The 17,097-nt window shown below is 37.0% G+C and overlaps 1 protein-coding gene across 1 annotated transcript in view; it reads left to right on the forward strand.

Moving 5' to 3' along the window:
* The window catches only part of KHDRBS2 (KH RNA binding domain containing, signal transduction associated 2), an 800,500-nt gene that overhangs the window by 558,060 nt on the left and 225,343 nt on the right, over window positions 1–17,097 (forward strand). The window contains exons 5-6 of the mRNA XM_005696178.3: window positions 406–533; window positions 10,723–10,921. Of these exons, the coding sequence (XP_005696235.2) occupies window positions 406–533; window positions 10,723–10,921 (327 nt within the window). The remainder of the gene's footprint in view (window positions 1–405; window positions 534–10,722; window positions 10,922–17,097) is intronic.

Below are 17,097 nucleotides of genomic sequence, written 5' to 3' on the forward strand. Positions count from 1 at the left end.
AGGGATAATTGAGTGTTATGCAGTCATTCACAATCTGCACATGCTCATTCCAGTAAAGTTGTTTATCTTATGAGCAACCATAACTGTGGTACCTTCTAAAATATTGTTCTGTATTATTATATTTTCTTTTCTGGCTAACATATAAAGTGATATCCTAGCAAATCTCATTTGATTTCCAGCTGTGTACTTCCTTGATAAAAGAAGCAATTTCAATTTCTCTCTATAAAACTAAGAACTTAAAGCATGTTTACTTTTACATCATTTTGGATTTTTGTATATGTCTCCAGCAAATAAATGAAAAAAGAAAAAATAAAAAACACGGTTTTTCTTACTGTGTTTGTTCAGTTCTAAGAGCTTCAGGCCCCATTTAAACTCAACAGGTCTTTTTTTTTTTTTCCCCCCTAGGACTATAATGATGAAATTCGTCAGGAACAACTACGTGAATTATCTTACTTAAATGGCTCAGAGGACTCTCTTCGTGGCAGAGGTGTTAAAGGCAGAGGGATAAGAATAGCTCCCACAGCTCCATCAAGGTACTTTACTTCTTGCTTTAAATAAATTAACAGTCACTAAAGATGGCAATCCTTCGCCAGCCTGTTCTCTGTCATGATCACAGCTAGGAATAAACAACATCAGCCACAATAACCACCACTGACACACACACACACACAAAAATAACAACAGATGCTTATATAGCTCATAAGAGCTTTACATAAATTATCACCAGTGTACAGTTAAGCATTATCTACAGGTGAGCAACTGATAAAGATGTAACCAATATGCCTGAGAACACACAAGCAGTCTGACTCCAAAATTCAGAGTCTGAGCTCTTAACAACTGTTCCAAAAAGAAAAGAGGCGCAAACCTGAGACTTTTTACTCTGGTCTTGTCTCCAGGATTAAGGCAAGCAGATGATATAGTCATACACATCTTTGAACCAGGATGACCTTGCATAAAGAGAAAATTTCAAATATTTTCAGTGTCTTAAGTGGCCCTTGAATTAATACAGTCTTGGCAGATAGGTATAGAGATAAATGAGGATAATGATAGATGGAGGTAAATAATTAGATATTTAAAAAAATAAACAGTCCAGGAAGCCAGATGTATATTACCTACATGGGTGAGAGTAAGAATATTTTAAGTTTAGTTATATTTGGTTGTGCAGTGTCATCAGAGAATATTTTCTTTGATATAATTCACTTCACAAACAAACTGGAATCTTTCTGTATCAAAATTTGTTTTGTAGGATTCTGTGTTGGTCAATCTTTCAACAGAAAGCATTGTTCTGTAAAGAGGTAAAGTGAAAAATACTCACACATTTCACACAGAGACTGTGTAATTCTGTCCTTCTCTTTATCCTGTTGAAACTGGCTTTCAAATCTGTAAATGTCTTAGAATTAGAGTAGTATATTGCCTAGAAACCATTTCAACAGAGAGATTCCAAGATACTTTACTAATTCAATTTGCCTTTTATTTGCTTTTATTAACATCATCATTAATTTATTTTTCTTTTTAAATTAAATTATTTATTTTAACTGGAGAATAATTGCTTAAGAATATTGTGACAATTTTTGCCATACATTAACAAGAATCAGTCACAGCTATATATGTGTCCTCTTATCCTGAAATCCTTCCCACCTCTTTCCTCACCCTATGTCTCTGAATTGTGCTTTTTTATTTTTTAAATTATATCCCAAATATTTTAACCACCTTCCATCACTGGTTTTAACCTTTAATCACACACATCAAAAAAATCTATACTTATAAGAAAAAAGAGATAAGAATGACAATTTCCCAAATAAAGTATCAGGGGAATAATTGACTATCTAAATGTAAAACCTGGCACCTATGCAATTAATTTGCCTAATGAAAAACCTTCTGAAAATGTTTCATTGATTATTTTTATATTTTATTCTTCAAAAAATTTTTATAATTGAGCTTTCTAATGCTACCCAGAAACAGTTTATATTTATGGATATACCTTTTATGAAATCAGTCTTTTATAAGACCCTTATATTAGCCCTATTTTTATGGGTTGGAGGATGACATCACTACAACTAATATTAAATAGATCATATCTTAGGGTTTAAATAATGAAAATGTCATTTTTGTAGTTTAAAAAGTGATAATTTTGGCAGTTTTTTATGGTGTAAATTATGTATTAAAGGAGAAGGAAATGGCAATCCACTCCAGTTTTCTTGCCTGGGAAATCCCATGGACAGAGGTGCCTGGCAGGCTATGCTCCATGGGGTCAAAAGATATGGACATGACTTAGTAACTAAACCACCACCACCAAGTATGTATTGAATGAGTATACAGGGAACTAGTCTTTTTATATTCTATATTCCTTGGAATTGGGACCATTAAAAAAAATAATGCATTAACCTGTTTTTGAGATTATAAAATAATTCTATTAAAGGATTTCGTTCTGTTATTGATGTTTCTTAAGGTAATAATTCAGTTGTCATATTTGAGCAAGCCATATAAAATTTCAACTTTAGTGAATTTTTATTGTAAAATATTAATTTCTCCAATTTTTTAGTAAAGGACAGAACATTGTATTCTTGATTTTTAAATACTTTGGAAAAATTTGATTGAAAGCTTTGCTCAATATGATACTGCATATGTAAAAAAGAGAACTAATATTGAAACTTAAACCTCAATTTCAATGCCATCTTAATGTCATTAATATATTAACATTTATAAAAGTAAATGTAGCAGAACTCTGATGTCTTCTTTTTCAGACCACATGATGAAATGCACCTGTAATTGTAAGAATAAGCATCAATCTTTTACAAGTGGTTGACCAGTTTTCCCAGCACCACTTGTTAAAGAGATTGTCTTTACTCCATTGTACATTCTTGCCTCCTCTGTCAAAGATAAGGTGTCCATATGTGTGTGGACTCATCCCTGGGCTTTCTATTTTGTTCCATCGATCTATATGTCTGTCTTTGTGCCAGTACCATACTGTCCCGACGACTGTGGCCCTGTAGTAGAGCCTGAAGTCAGGCAAGTTGATTCCTCCAGTTCCATTCTTCTTTCTCAAGATTGCTTCGGCCATTCGAGGTTTTTTGTATTTCCATACTACTCTTGAAATTATTTGTTCTAGTTCTGTGAAAAATGTGGCTGGTAGCTTGACAGGGATTGCATTGAATTTGTAAATTGCTTTGGGTAGTATACTCATTTTCACTATATTGACACTTCCGATCCATGAACATGGTATATTTCTCCATCCACCAGTGTCCTCCTTGATTTCTTTCATCAGTGTTCTACAGTTTTCTATATATAGGTCTTTAGTTTCTTTAGGTAGATATATTCCTAAGTATTTTGTTCTTTTCGTTGCAATGGTGAATGGAATTGTTTCCTTAATTTCTTTTTCTACTTTCTCATTATTCGTGTATAGGAATGCAAGGGATTTCTATGTGTTGATTTTATATCCTGCAACTTTACTATATTCATTGATTAGCTCTAGTAATTTTCTGGTGGAGTCTTTAGGGTTTTCCATGTAAAGGATCATGTCATCTGTAAACAGTGAGAGCTTTACTTCTTTTCCAATTTGGATTCCCTCTATTTCTTTTTCTGCTCTGATTGCTGTGGCCAAAACTTCCAGAACTATGTTGAATAGTAGCGGTGAAAGTGGACACCCTTGTCTTGTTCCTGACTTTAGGGGAAATGCTTTCAATTTTTCACCATTGAGGACAATGTTTGCTGTGGGTTTGTCATATATAGTTTTTATTATGTTGAGGTATGTTCCTTCCATTCCTGCTTTCTGGAGAGCTTTTATCATAAATGGATGTTGAATTTTGTCAAAGGCCTTCTCTGCATCTTTCTAACACCACACACAAAAATAAACTCAAAATGGATTGAGGATCTGGATGTAAGATCAGAAACTATAAAACTCCTAGAGGAGAACATAGGCAAAACACTCTCAGACATAAATCACAGCAGGATCCTTTATGATCCACCTCCCAGAATTCTGGAAATAAAAGCAAAAATAAACAAATGGGATCTAATTAAAATTAAAAGCTTCTGCACAACAAAGGAAAATATGAGCGGGGTGAAAGGACAGCCTTCTGAATGGGAGAGGGTAATAGCGGATGAAGCAACTGACAAACAACTAATCTCAAAAATATACAAGCAACTTCTTCAGCTCAATTCCAGAAAAATAAACGACCCAATCAAAAAATGGGCCGAAGAACTGGATAGACATTTCTCCAAAGAGGACATACAGATGGCTAACAAACACATGAAAGGATGCTCAACATCACTCATTATTAGAGAGATGCAGATCAAAACCACAATGAGGTACCACTTCACACCAGTCAGAATGGCTGCGATCCAAAAATCTGCAAGCAATAGATGCTGGAGAGGGTGTGGAGAAAGGGGAACCCTCCTACACTGTTGGTGGGAATGCAAGCTAGTGCGGCCACTATGGAGAACAGTGTGGAGATTCCTTAAAAAATTGCAAATAGAACTACCTTATGACCCAGCGGTACCACTGCTGGGCATACACACTGGGGAGACCAGAATTGAGAGAGACACATGTACCCCAATGTTCATTGCAGCACTGTTTATAATAGCCAGGATATGGAAACAGCCTAGATGTCCATCAGCAGATGAATGGATAGGAAGGCTGGGGTACATATACACAATGGAGTATTACTCAGCCGTTAAAAAGAATTCATTTGAATCAGTTCTGATGAGATGGATGAAACTGGAGCCAATTATACAGAGTGAAGTAAGCCAGAAGGAAAAACACCAATACAGTATACTAACACATATATATGGAATTTGGGAAGATGGCAATGACGACCCTGTATGCAAGACAGAAAAAAAGACACAGATGTGTATAACGGACTTTTGGACTCAGAGGGAGAGGGAGAGGGTGGGATGATTTGGGAGAATGGGAATTCTAACATGTATACTGTCATGTAAGAATTGAATCGCCAGTCCATGTCTGACGTAGGGTGCAGCATGCTTGGGGCTGGTGCATGGGGATGACCCAGAGAGATGTTGTGGGGAGGGAGGTGGGAGGGGGGTTCATGTTTGGGAACGCATGTAAGAATTAAAGATTTTAAATTTTTAAAAATAAAAAAAGTAAATAATAAAAAAAAACTTATAAAGGAAAAAAATAAAACATTGGTTTAATATATATATAAAAAAAAGAATAAGCATCAAAAGACGCTTGCTTTTCGGAAGGAAAACTATGACAAATCTGATATGAAGAATTAGCTTATTGTTAAAGACCCTGACACTGGGAAAGATTGAATCACGAGGAGAAGATGGCTACTGAGGATGAGATGGTTAGATAGCATCACCAACTCAATGGACATAAACTTGAGCAAACTCTGGGAGACAGTGTAGGTCAGAGGACACTGATGTGCTATAGTCCATGGGGTCAGAAAGAGTCAGACATGACTTAGCTACTGAACAGTAAAAAACATTACATAATTGAAGACTTAAGATCTTTACATATATCACCACTACATGTTGGATTAGTATAAACAGTAGAAAAATAAGACATTTGAAACAGTCTTTGAAGTTTTGTTTGTTTGTTTGTTTGTTTGCTACAATGAGAACTATGGATGGAGGAGCCTGGTAGGCTGCAGTCCATGGGGTCGTTAGGAGTCGGACACGACTGAGCGACTTCACTTTCATGCACTGGAAAAGGAAATGACAACCCACTCCAGTGTTCTTGCCTGGAGAATCTCAGGGACGGGGGAGCCTTGTGGGCTGCCATCTATGGGGTCTCACAGAGTCAGACACGACTGAAGTGACTTAGCAGCAGCAGCAGCAGCAGCAGCAGCAGCAATGAGAACTAACACATAGATAGAACAAATGGAACTTGTTAAAGAGAAGAGTAATCACGTTTGTTTCCAAGAAAGATGACTCAGTCACCACTGTGATAACAGAGAAAAATTAGAGAAAGACACAGAGAGACAGACACTAATGGCAGAGAACCCAGTGAAAAAGAAAGTCCATTATTCCACCCAAAAATAAATACCACTCAGAATATTAGAGGTAAATGATGAGATTAGAGACAAAAATTTTTATGAATTAGTTTCTGATTGGGCTTCCCATTTGGCTCAGCTGGTAAAGAATCTGCCTGTAATGCGGGAGACCTGGGTTCAGTCCATGGGTTGGGAAGATCCCCTGAAGAAAGGAAAGGCTACCCACTTCAGTATTCTGGCCTGTAGAATTCCACAGACTGTATAGTCCATGGGGTTGCGATGAGTCAGGCACGACTGAGCAGCTTTCACTTTCTCTTTACTTTCAGTGCCTGATTAGATGTTGGACATCAGAAAGTGGTCCTACACAGGATAAATCTCTGATGTCTGCCCTGGTTAGAGATTAATGGCATCAATTAAAATTAGGTTAAAAAAAAAAACAAGTTTAATGAAAAATATAATTATTTCTATAATTGATCCTAGGTCTATGGATTGCCGGTATGTCCTTGGGAATATGACTTGTGTTTTCTGTGACTTGTTTCTCAACCTTTTATATTAGCTTAGAAATAGCTATGTGACATCTTTGTCAAGATTTTTAAGTTAGATGACACATGTTAAGCACTGTTTCCCAAACTGGTTCCATTCAGTTCAGTTTCTCAGTTATGTCTGACTCTCTGAAACCATGGCAAAACTGGTTAGCACATTGGAATCACTGAAGATCGCTGCTGCTGGAGACTGTGATTTAATCATCGTGGAGTGGAGTCTGGAGTCTGGACCTTTTCAATGAATTTTAGGTGACTCTAACATGCAGACCAGATAAGGAGACATGGTCCAGGTTATGGTGTACGGTAGGGAGGAAAGTGCTAACAGCCATCAGAGTGAGAAGAGACTGCAAAGTGCACTGTGAGCCGCAGAAAACGGTGACAATCATCTCCCAAGGAGGGCCTAGGAGAAGATGTTAGTGAATAAACCTGAAGAGTAAGAGGGAGGAATGGGAAGATAAGCAGAGTTATACATATCTAAAGAAGGCATTTATAACCCACACTGATAAATGTAGGATGTACTCTGATATGGGGGCTATGTAAATGAACCTGGTGGACCTGGAAACTAGTAAGATACTGGTAACACCAGTCAAGAGTATTTTCAACAAAGTGGAAAAATCAATAAGCAGATTTCAATAGACTCAGGAATGAGTGTGTGTGTGTGGAGGGGGGTGGAATTAAGGATAGAAAACTTTCAAGAAGTCAGAAAAGTAGAGGAAAGAACACTATAGTGTTGTCAGCCAGGAGCACTCTGGTCTATATAAGTTATATCAATCTTGAGTTTAACTGAAGATCTGAGTTGATGAGAGATATAGGGTTAATATTCCAGGGTAAGAACATACGATATCAGAAGTAATGAGTCAGGTTCAAGAAACAGGCAAGGCTCTGTATGGGAGACAGCTGATGAAGAAATGGGATGAGAAATTAAATTTGATGTGAGCATAATGTAATTTTAAAGTGGGAAGAATTGTTATAGATTCAGAAATCTTATTTTACCCATTAAGAAAAGTTATAACAACTCAGGCTCAGGGAGTTATAACAACTTACCTGTGATTGTTCAATAGCATAAATAGAATTTGTGGCTAAAGTATGTGACATGATTTACTACCCACCCAAGGGACACTTTCAAAAGTATTAAAATGCTAACCTAGGACAACAGTTATAATTCTGAACTATACTGGGCAAACCTAGATATATGCACACCTTACATATGAAGTGTTAGGAGGCCCAGTGAAGGCAAAAATTAGTCTATATTTCCATTTTATAGATGGGCTTTTGTGTTACACAGTAGTTTAGAATATTATGGGCTTAGATATATTGTGATTGAAGGGGGCACTGGGCCTTTCAGGATCTCCCAATGTAGGAGAGCATTCTCTATACATTAGATTCACAGTAAGTTCCCTAATAATTTCTCTACTCATCAGCTCTATAATCTATTGAAAATTTTTAAAAGCTTTACCAGTATTCTTATTGTTCACTCTTAAAGTTCATTTACCACAAAAGCCAACTGCCTACTATTCATAGCAGAAAGCATAACCTATACCCCTACCTGTTCAGTTCAGAACAATTCAATTCAGTCACTCAGTCCTGTCTGACTCTTTGAGACTGCATGGAGTACAGCAAGCCAGGCCTCCCTGTCCATCACAAACTCCCGTAGTTTACTCAAACTCATGTACATTGAGTTGGTGATGACGTCCAACCATCTCATCCTCTGTCATCCCTTTCTTCTGCCTTCAATCTTTCCAGCATCAGGGTCTTTTCAAATGAGTCAGTTCTTACAATCAGGTGGCCAAAGATTTGGAGTTTCAGCAACAGTTCTTCCAATGAATATTCAGGACTGATTTCCTTTAAGATGGACTGGTTGGATCTTGTTGCTGTCGAAGGGACTCTCAAGAATATTCTCCAACATCACAGTTCAAAAGCATCAATTCTTCAGTGCTCAGCTTTCTTTAGAGCACAACTCTAACATCCATACATGACTACTGAAAAAACAATAGCTTTGAATAGACAGAACTTTGATGGCAAAGTAAGTCTCTGTAATTAAAAGTCTCTGCCTTTTAATATGCTGTCTAGATTGGTTATAACTTTCCTTCCAAGGAATAACCATCTTTTAATTTCATGTCTTCAGTCACTATGGAAATATAAACTAATTTTTGCCTAAGTTTTTATTTTGGAGCCTAAAAATAAAGTGTGTCACTGTTTTCATTGTTTTCTGTTCTATTTGCCATGATGTAATGGGACCAGATGTCATGATCTTAGTTTTCTGAATGTTGAGTTTTAAGCCAAGTTTTTCACTCTCCTCTTTCACTTTCATCAAGAGGCTCTTTAGATCTTCTTTGCTTTCTGCAATAAGGGTGATGTAATCTGCATATCTGGGGTTACTGATATTTTCCTGGAAATCTTGATTCCAGCTTGTGCTTTATCCAGCACAGCATTTCTCATGATGTATTCAGCATATAAGTTAAAAAAAAAAAAAGCAGAGTGACAATATACAATATTGATGTGCTCCTATTTGGAACCAGTCAGTTGTTCCATGTCCAATTGTAACTGCTGCTTCCTGACCTGTATACAGATTTCTCAGGAGGCAGGTGAGTTGGTCTGGTATTCCCATCTCTTTCAGAATTTTCCACAGTTTATTGTGATCCACACAATTAAAGGCTTTGCATAGTCAATAAAGCAGAAATAGATGTTCTGGAACATGCTTGCTTTTCGATGATCCAACAGATGTTGGCAATTTGATCTCTGGTTCCTCTACCTTTTCTAAATCCAGCCTGAACATCTAGAAGTTCATGTACTGTTGAAGCCTGGCTTGCAGAATTTTGAGAATTACTTTGCTAGCATGTGAGATGAGTGCAATTGTGTGGTAGTTTGAGGATACTTTGATATTGTCTTTCTTTGGGATTGAAATGAAAACTGACTTTTTCCAGTCTTGCGGCCGCAGCTGAGTTTTCTAAATTTGTTGGCATGTTGAGTGCAGCACTTTAAGAGCATCATCTTTTAGGATTTGAAATAGCTCAGTTAGAATTCCATCACCTCTACTAGCTTTGTTCATAGTGATGCTTCATAAGGCCCACTTGACTTTGAATTCCAGGATGTCTGGCTCTAGATGAGTGATCACACCATTGTGGTTATCTAGGTCATGAAAATATTTTTTATATAGTTCTTCTATGCTTTCTTGTAACCTCTTCTTAGTATCTTCTGCTTCTGTTAGGTCCATACCATTTCCGTCCTTTATTGTGCCCATTTTTGCCTGAAAATTTCCCTTGATATCTTTAATTTTCTTGAAGAGACTTCTAGTCTTTCCTATTCTACATCCCATGATCATCATTTTCCTAAAAGTCTTAGTGACCTTGCTGAAAGTAGTGCTTTCTGGAGGCCATAATTTCAGACAGAATAAAAAGTGAAATAATGATGGTTTTGTCCAAAGATTTTAGACAAACATTCAACCTTTCCAAAGGCCTCCTAATACTTAAGAATTAACTGCAGCCATTTGATCTCATGCTTTTAGTACAAGTTACTTTTGTGTCCAGCACTACAGTGCAAGGTACTCAGTTATTATTTTTATAGCAGAGTCCGTATGTGTTCACTAGCACCATAGTTACCCCAGGAAATAAATTATACCAGAGACTCTGCCAAATGGGTTACATGCATAACAATAACTTAGTGACAATGAGTTGTGATTCAAGTGACCTTAAATTAAATCTAAGCTACTATAATAAGCAGAATGATATCATGATAGCTCCAAGTATTTTCAAAGTGCAGACAGCTTTTTTTTTTTTTTTCTTTACGTGACAAAATTGCCTATCACTGTCAGTTACCTCCAGCATGGAGGTGTTGTTGAAAATCAGGTGCTCTGAATGGTCCAGTGAGTCATATATTAGACATTGCTCTCGTTTTCCCCTTTTTGGTAAACTTGGAATAGAAATCAGAATGGGCTAATTTTTGGTTGTTTTGCTTTAAATTTTTATGTTATAAAAAATATCAAAGTATTTTACACGGTTTTCATGATAAGTAAGTCATACCCAATATTTACAAAACTTATTCTGTGGAGGTCAAAATGCTTTATATCCTAAAAAGTCTCCATTAAACATGCACACTCACACTCTCAGGTATGCAGAAATAAATGTGGTTTTCTTCTCATTGTATACAGCCTGTAAGATGAGAAATTTTCCGGCTTTAATTCTGTTCTCTCATCACTTGTTTCTCATCTGTACATGGCCTGTTTCTCCTAGGGGACGTGGGGGAGCCATTCCTCCTCCCCCACCACCAGGACGAGGCATTCTCACCCCTCGAGGGACCACTGTGACCCGTGGTGCTCTTCCAGCGCCCCCTATAGCGAGAGGCGTTCCTACCCTGCGAGCCCGTGGGTCACCCACCATGCCAGGATACAGGGCACCCCCTCTGCCAGCCCACAAGGGGTACGAAGAGTATGTAAGTACTCTTGAGAAATCAATTGTTAGGAGGAATTAAATTGGTAGAGCATCAAGCTAATCTTCAAAGACATTCATATACCATCAGTATAGTAGATGATGTTTGTTGCAGGAAACAAGTGTCATTTGCAACAGAATGCAGTAGTGCATTTAAATGAGACCATTTTGAGAAAAGATTTCATTGTACAGGTTCCGTCACTGTTGTTATTACCAGTTAAATAGCTTACATTTTAAGAAACAAGCTATCTTGAGGTTTTCTTATATTTAGAAGACTTGATTCATTTCAAAAAGAAATAATTATGAACATAATGTGAATAGTCATGTATGTAGAAGATTCTCCTGGGACATGATAAAGATGAATATAACTCAGAAATATTTGACAAATATAATGTGATTATATTACAAACTTTCTTAGTAATTTAAGACCATGTGGTTGGTTTTTCATTTAAATATCCTACTCAGTGTATGAAAGATAAGAAATTGGCAGGTGTGAATTCTAAGCTCAGTACAGAATGAATATATGAATTGCAGTGTCTCTAAGTACCTCTTCCCCTTCTAGTCCTCTGTATTACTTTACACTCCTTTTGAACCTTTCACTTGAGTTGTTATCTTTCTTCTGATCACATGTTCTAGTTTCTGTCTCCATTCGTCCTACTGAATTGTTAAACTTGTTAAAAGGGGAAGTTTCCTATTCACTTTTGTAACCGTATTAAGTCCACTGTAAAAGTTTGATTGAATTGACACAACCAGATTATCATCCTATGAAACAGATACATTTTGCCTTTAACCTCTCCAAGATGTCCATCCACTAACCTATGTGTTTGCTTCATTCTAACATAGATACAATGTCCTTTGTGAATTGTTACTTATATAAACTCTTCAGAAACACTTAGCATCACATTCTATTCATTAAAAGCATATAAATATTTTATGAATTGGTCAATAACCAAGCAAAACGTAATCCTAAAATAAAGTAAAAATGTTTGCTAGGCATCCCTAAGAACTTTAATGGTTAGAGCATGTTAGTTTTTAGGAAAGTTACTGATTAAAAATGAAACATGGAATAATGTCTCTAAGAGTGAAGAAAAATATTGTTTAATGACCAATTTCTATGGGATAATGGAAATGTGTTCATCTAAGTATCTTTTGTACAACATCAGCTATCAATATTTAAAATCTAAGTCTGAAAAATGGAAAAATCTGCAGCAGATATTGTGTTCTTTCTTCTGAAGAAGCCCGCGGATCTAGGAACTTAGAACCTGGTCCTTGTCCTACCAACTCTTCAGTGAGACATATGCACTGCTTCAGAAATAAGTGCTCTTTAAATGAATGAATGAATAATTCACAACAGGGACAGTGGGATTTTGTTGTTTTGTTTTCCTTTTTCTTATCTCTGAGGAACCAGGCCTACCATCTTTATGTGTATTGACACTATGGTGTTTTTGTCTACCAAAAAGAAAGCTAAACAGTCAGATCTTTATCTCAAAAATTAAAAGAATAGAAATAGTGGTCAACATTGTTATCAATAAATAAATTTACAGCACTTATATGGCACAGTAAAAGAGAACAAGATTGGAAAAACTGTCCTTCATGTAGCTACAAAAGCATTCTGGCCTTTCACATTCATTCCAATTTGTAGTGAATAAATCAAGGAGTGCAAGGCAAAAACAGCAAGCTGCAAAGGCATAAAGATTTTATGGAAACATGAGCATATTCTGAAAAAGGTTATATTCTGAATTGGAAAGTTTAGGATGATTCTTATAGTAAGTAAAGAAAGTATGTCGAGCCTTGTAAATCTGATTTTTAAAACTTAAATTTAAAGTATCAATTCCTTCATTAATTCAGGTTTCAGTAAACCTCTGAACCTAGATCAAGGGTCTGCATCCATATAAGCACATCCCTGGTTGAGGAAACAGCAAGCAGAAAGGCACTCGGAAGAACCTGCTCAAAATGTTTGGGGATCAGCTAGGAAAACATCAGAACTGGAGAGTATGTGAGAGAGACAGAGAAGGACAAAGGCAGGGCAGGCCAATTCATGTTACTATTGGAGAGCTTGAGGCAGGAAAACCACATGAGCAGATTTATGTTTTAAAAGATTTCTTCTGTAAACATTGCAGTGGACAGAATATGCAATGAGATGGGCGCAGGAATAGAAACAAGGAGACTGGTTACATCCTCATGGACAGAACAAGGCTCAGAGGTGTGACAAGAGATCTATTCTGAGTCTATGGAGATGATCTAGAAGGATTTGATGATGGGACAGAGGGAGAATGTGTGCAAACAGAAAGGAGTAAAAGATAACGTTGTGAAGTTTTGTGAAACATAGGTTAAACTTAAACCAACCAGATAAAATTGAGGTGTCATTTGTTGAATTTTCGAGTACAGGGTGGTGGGGGTGGGGGGAACGGATAGGTCGTTGGAGATCTGGTAAAGTGTTTGGCTTTCAGGAAAGTCTGTCGTGTTGCTGGGTGGACCTTACCTGACTTTCAAAACAGAAAGCAGCATCCCCCAGTTGAATTCTAACTGTGTCACTAGCTATGTAATTTAGAACACTCTGAGTCCTAGATTTCCTCTTCTATGAAATGGGGATAATCATTTCAGCCTCACAAGACTCCACTGAATATTAGAAATAAACATCCATAAGCACTTAAAACATGAGTATTCATGAGTACACAGAAGATTATAGACAGTAAATAAGAAGTAACTATTATAAAAATTTCATCATGTATCATACTCTACAGTTTCTCCCTAGGTAATTTATGGACCCACTGAAGTCACAAATGTTCATTTACTTTTTGTAAATTAACTGAGCAAATTAGTTGTTTTCAAATAGAGAAGCTGTATAATCTTCTTTTAATGATAAATAAATAAGTGAACAAACAAACCTGGGGAGATGCTGTGTTGACGAAAACATTCAGTAAACTATCTATAATAGGAATAAAATAGAATTTTGCTGGAGCCAATCTGAAGACAGTAACCCAGAAGACAGCTTCCAAAATTACTCTCAAGAACTGTTCAGAATAAGCAGGGTTTTCAGCATAGTTTTATGTCTTGTCAGAAGAAGGAACATCAAACAAGTTAAGGATTCTTCCCTTCAAGTTTTCTGAAAAGGCAGATCAACACACACAGGTAGTCAGCATGGCCTTGGCACATGCAAAGGGAGTCTTATCAACCAGCAGGACTAACACTGGTGTCCTGGGAAGGGAAGCATTTAATCTTTTGTAAACTTGGACATTTTTTTTTTCACTTCTGGTCAACGCACACTTTTCTTTAATAATTAAAGTAGATGTACAATGTATGTAATCAAACATACTATTTTCTTTAGCAAAAAAAAAGTCAAGTTAACATGTATAAGCCAGAATGACTTCCCTACACCTCAGCATGTGAACATTTCTTTTATCGGATGTCATGAAGTCCAGTAATAGGAATGCCATCAGGGCTGAAGAAACAGCTAGACTGAGGCACTAGATTGTCTCCCCACATTTCCTCTCTATTTTCTTTGCACGTATGTTTTCATCCCATGCTAATGTACAGACTGGATATTTGGCTTCTCTGATCAACTTGCCTCAGCTTGTGGTGAAATACTTCCACCCTAGGACTGCAGCATCTACACGTCCAGTTCTCCTCACTGGTAGATACTGGCTGGCTGGCTGAATCGAATTCAGATACCTGGGTAGGAGAATCATATTCACTTGGGTATGCCAGGAGTTTATGACTATAGAATAAGAGTTTCAGGAAATCAGATCTGGGATCTACACTCATTAGTCACCAGTTACATGGGTAGTTCAGGTGTGAAGTTCACTGTTACAAGTTCGTGGATACAAGCATGGCTCCTGGGGACTCAGGCCCGAGTGTCATATGGAGAGACATCAGTTTCCACAGAAGGAGAAAAATATTATAAACTTTGCAGATATCCTAACTATACCTTTAATAGCATACGTTGATAATAAGTAAAAGGAGATATTATCTCTTAAAAAACATACTTTATTAAAACCTGTCATATTTTCTATAAATAATCCAATGAATACATACAATGTTGAACACGTGGCTGATAATCTCTGACACTAGTCTTTGATATCTCCATCTAAACCCAGATTAACATTCAAAGGCTGCTGCTCTCTGCTTTAATTTTAAAAAAATTGAGTCCTCTTAAACAAAAAAGTTTAAGTGTCTCAGTAGCAAAATAACAGGACCATGATAAGCTGATGGTGCAAATATCAAAGGAGTTCTTCACTCTAAGATAAAATTTCTTAGACAAGTTTCCCTTTATTATAAGTGACACTACAGAGCAACTCACTCTTCACAATTTTCTTCCTTCCTTGTTAAGGCTCTGATCACATAGACTGTCTACATGTGGCCAGATCATCTCTTTGCGGCTCACCATCAATGAGACTGCTGTTTAAAACCATCATTAGTATTAGTAGAGACATTACTTTGCTGACAAAGATCCGTCTAGTCAAAGCTATGGTTTTTCATTTCTTTCTTTTTTTAATTAATTTATTTTTAAAGGATAATTGCTTTATATAATTTTTCTGGTTTCTGTCAAACCTTAACATGAATCAGCCATAGGTATACATATATCCCCTCCATTTTGAAACTCTCTCCCATATCCATCCCCATCCCACCCCTCTAGTTTGATACAGAGCACCTGTTTGAGTTTTCTGAACCATACAGAAAATTCTTGTCGGCTATATATTTCATATATGGTAATGTAAGTTTCCATGTTACTCTTTCCATACATCTCACCCTCTCCTCCCCTCTCCTCATGTTCGTAAGTCTATTTTCTATGTCTGTTTCTCCATTGTTGCCCTGTAAATAAAATTTTTAGTACCATTTTTCTAGATTCCATATATATGCGATAGAATATGGTATTTATCTTTCTCTTTCTGACTCATTTCACTCTGTATAATAGGTTCTAGGTTCATCCATCTCATTAGAATTGACTCAAATGCATTATTTTTTATGGCTGAGTAATATTTCACTGTGTATATATGCCACAAATTATTTATCCATTCATCTGATGATGGATATCTTGGTAGCTTCCATGCTCTAGCTATTTTAAATAGTGCTGCTGTGAACAATAGGACACATGCGTCTCTTTCAGTTTTGGTTTCCCCAAGGTATATGGCTAGGGGTGGAATTGCTGGGTCATATGGAAGCAACAGTTAGAACTGGCCATGGAACAACAGACTGGTTCCAAATAGGAAAAGGAGTACGTCAAGGCTGTATACTGTCACCCTGCTTATTTAACTTATATGCAGGGTACATGAAAAATGCTGGGCTGGAAGTAGCACAAGCTGGAATCAAGATTTCCAGGAGAAATATCAATAACCTCAGATATGGAGATGACACCACCCTTATGGCAGAGAGTGAAGAGGAACTAAAAAGCCTTTTGATGAAGGTGAAAGAGGAGAGTGAGAAAGTTGGCTTAAAGCTAAACATTCAAAAAATGAAGATCATGCCATCCGGTCCCATCACTTCATAGGAAATAGATGGGGAAACAGTGGAAACAGTATCAGACTTTATTTTGGGGTGCTCCAAAATCACTGCAGATGGTGACTGCAGCCATGAAATTAAAACAGGCTTACTCCTTGGAAGGAAAGTTATGACCAACCTAGATAGCATATTACGAAGCAGACATTACTTTGCCAACTAAGGTCCATCTAGTCAAGGCTATGGTTTTTCCAGTAATCATGTATGGATGTGAGAGTTGGACTGTGAAGAAAGCTGAGCACCAAAGAATTGATGCTTTTGAGCTGTGGTGTTGGAGAAGACTCTTGAGAGTCCCTTGGACTGCAAAAAGATCCAACCAGTCCATACTAAAGGGGCCCAGTCCTGGGTGTTCATTTGAAAGACTGATGCTGAGGCTGAAACTCCTATACTTTGGCCACCTCCTGCAAAGAGCTGACTCATTGGAAAAGACCATGATGCTAGGAGGGTTTGTTGTATAATCTCCATATGTTTGTGTTTCTTAGTTTGTTTGTTTGTTTGTTTGTTTTTCATGTAATTGATATCTAGTCTCATAGCATTGTGGTCAGAGAAGATGCCTGATATGGTTTCAATTTTCTTAAATTTATTGAGGTTTGATTTGTGCTGCAAGATGTGGTCTATCCTGGAGAATGTTCCACGTGCACTTGAAAGGAAGGTGTATTTCTCTGCATTTGGATGGAATGTCCT

This window comes from Capra hircus, chromosome 23 (assembly GCF_001704415.2).
Source record: "Capra hircus breed San Clemente chromosome 23, ASM170441v1, whole genome shotgun sequence".
Lineage (NCBI taxonomy): Eukaryota > Metazoa > Chordata > Mammalia > Artiodactyla > Bovidae > Capra > Capra hircus.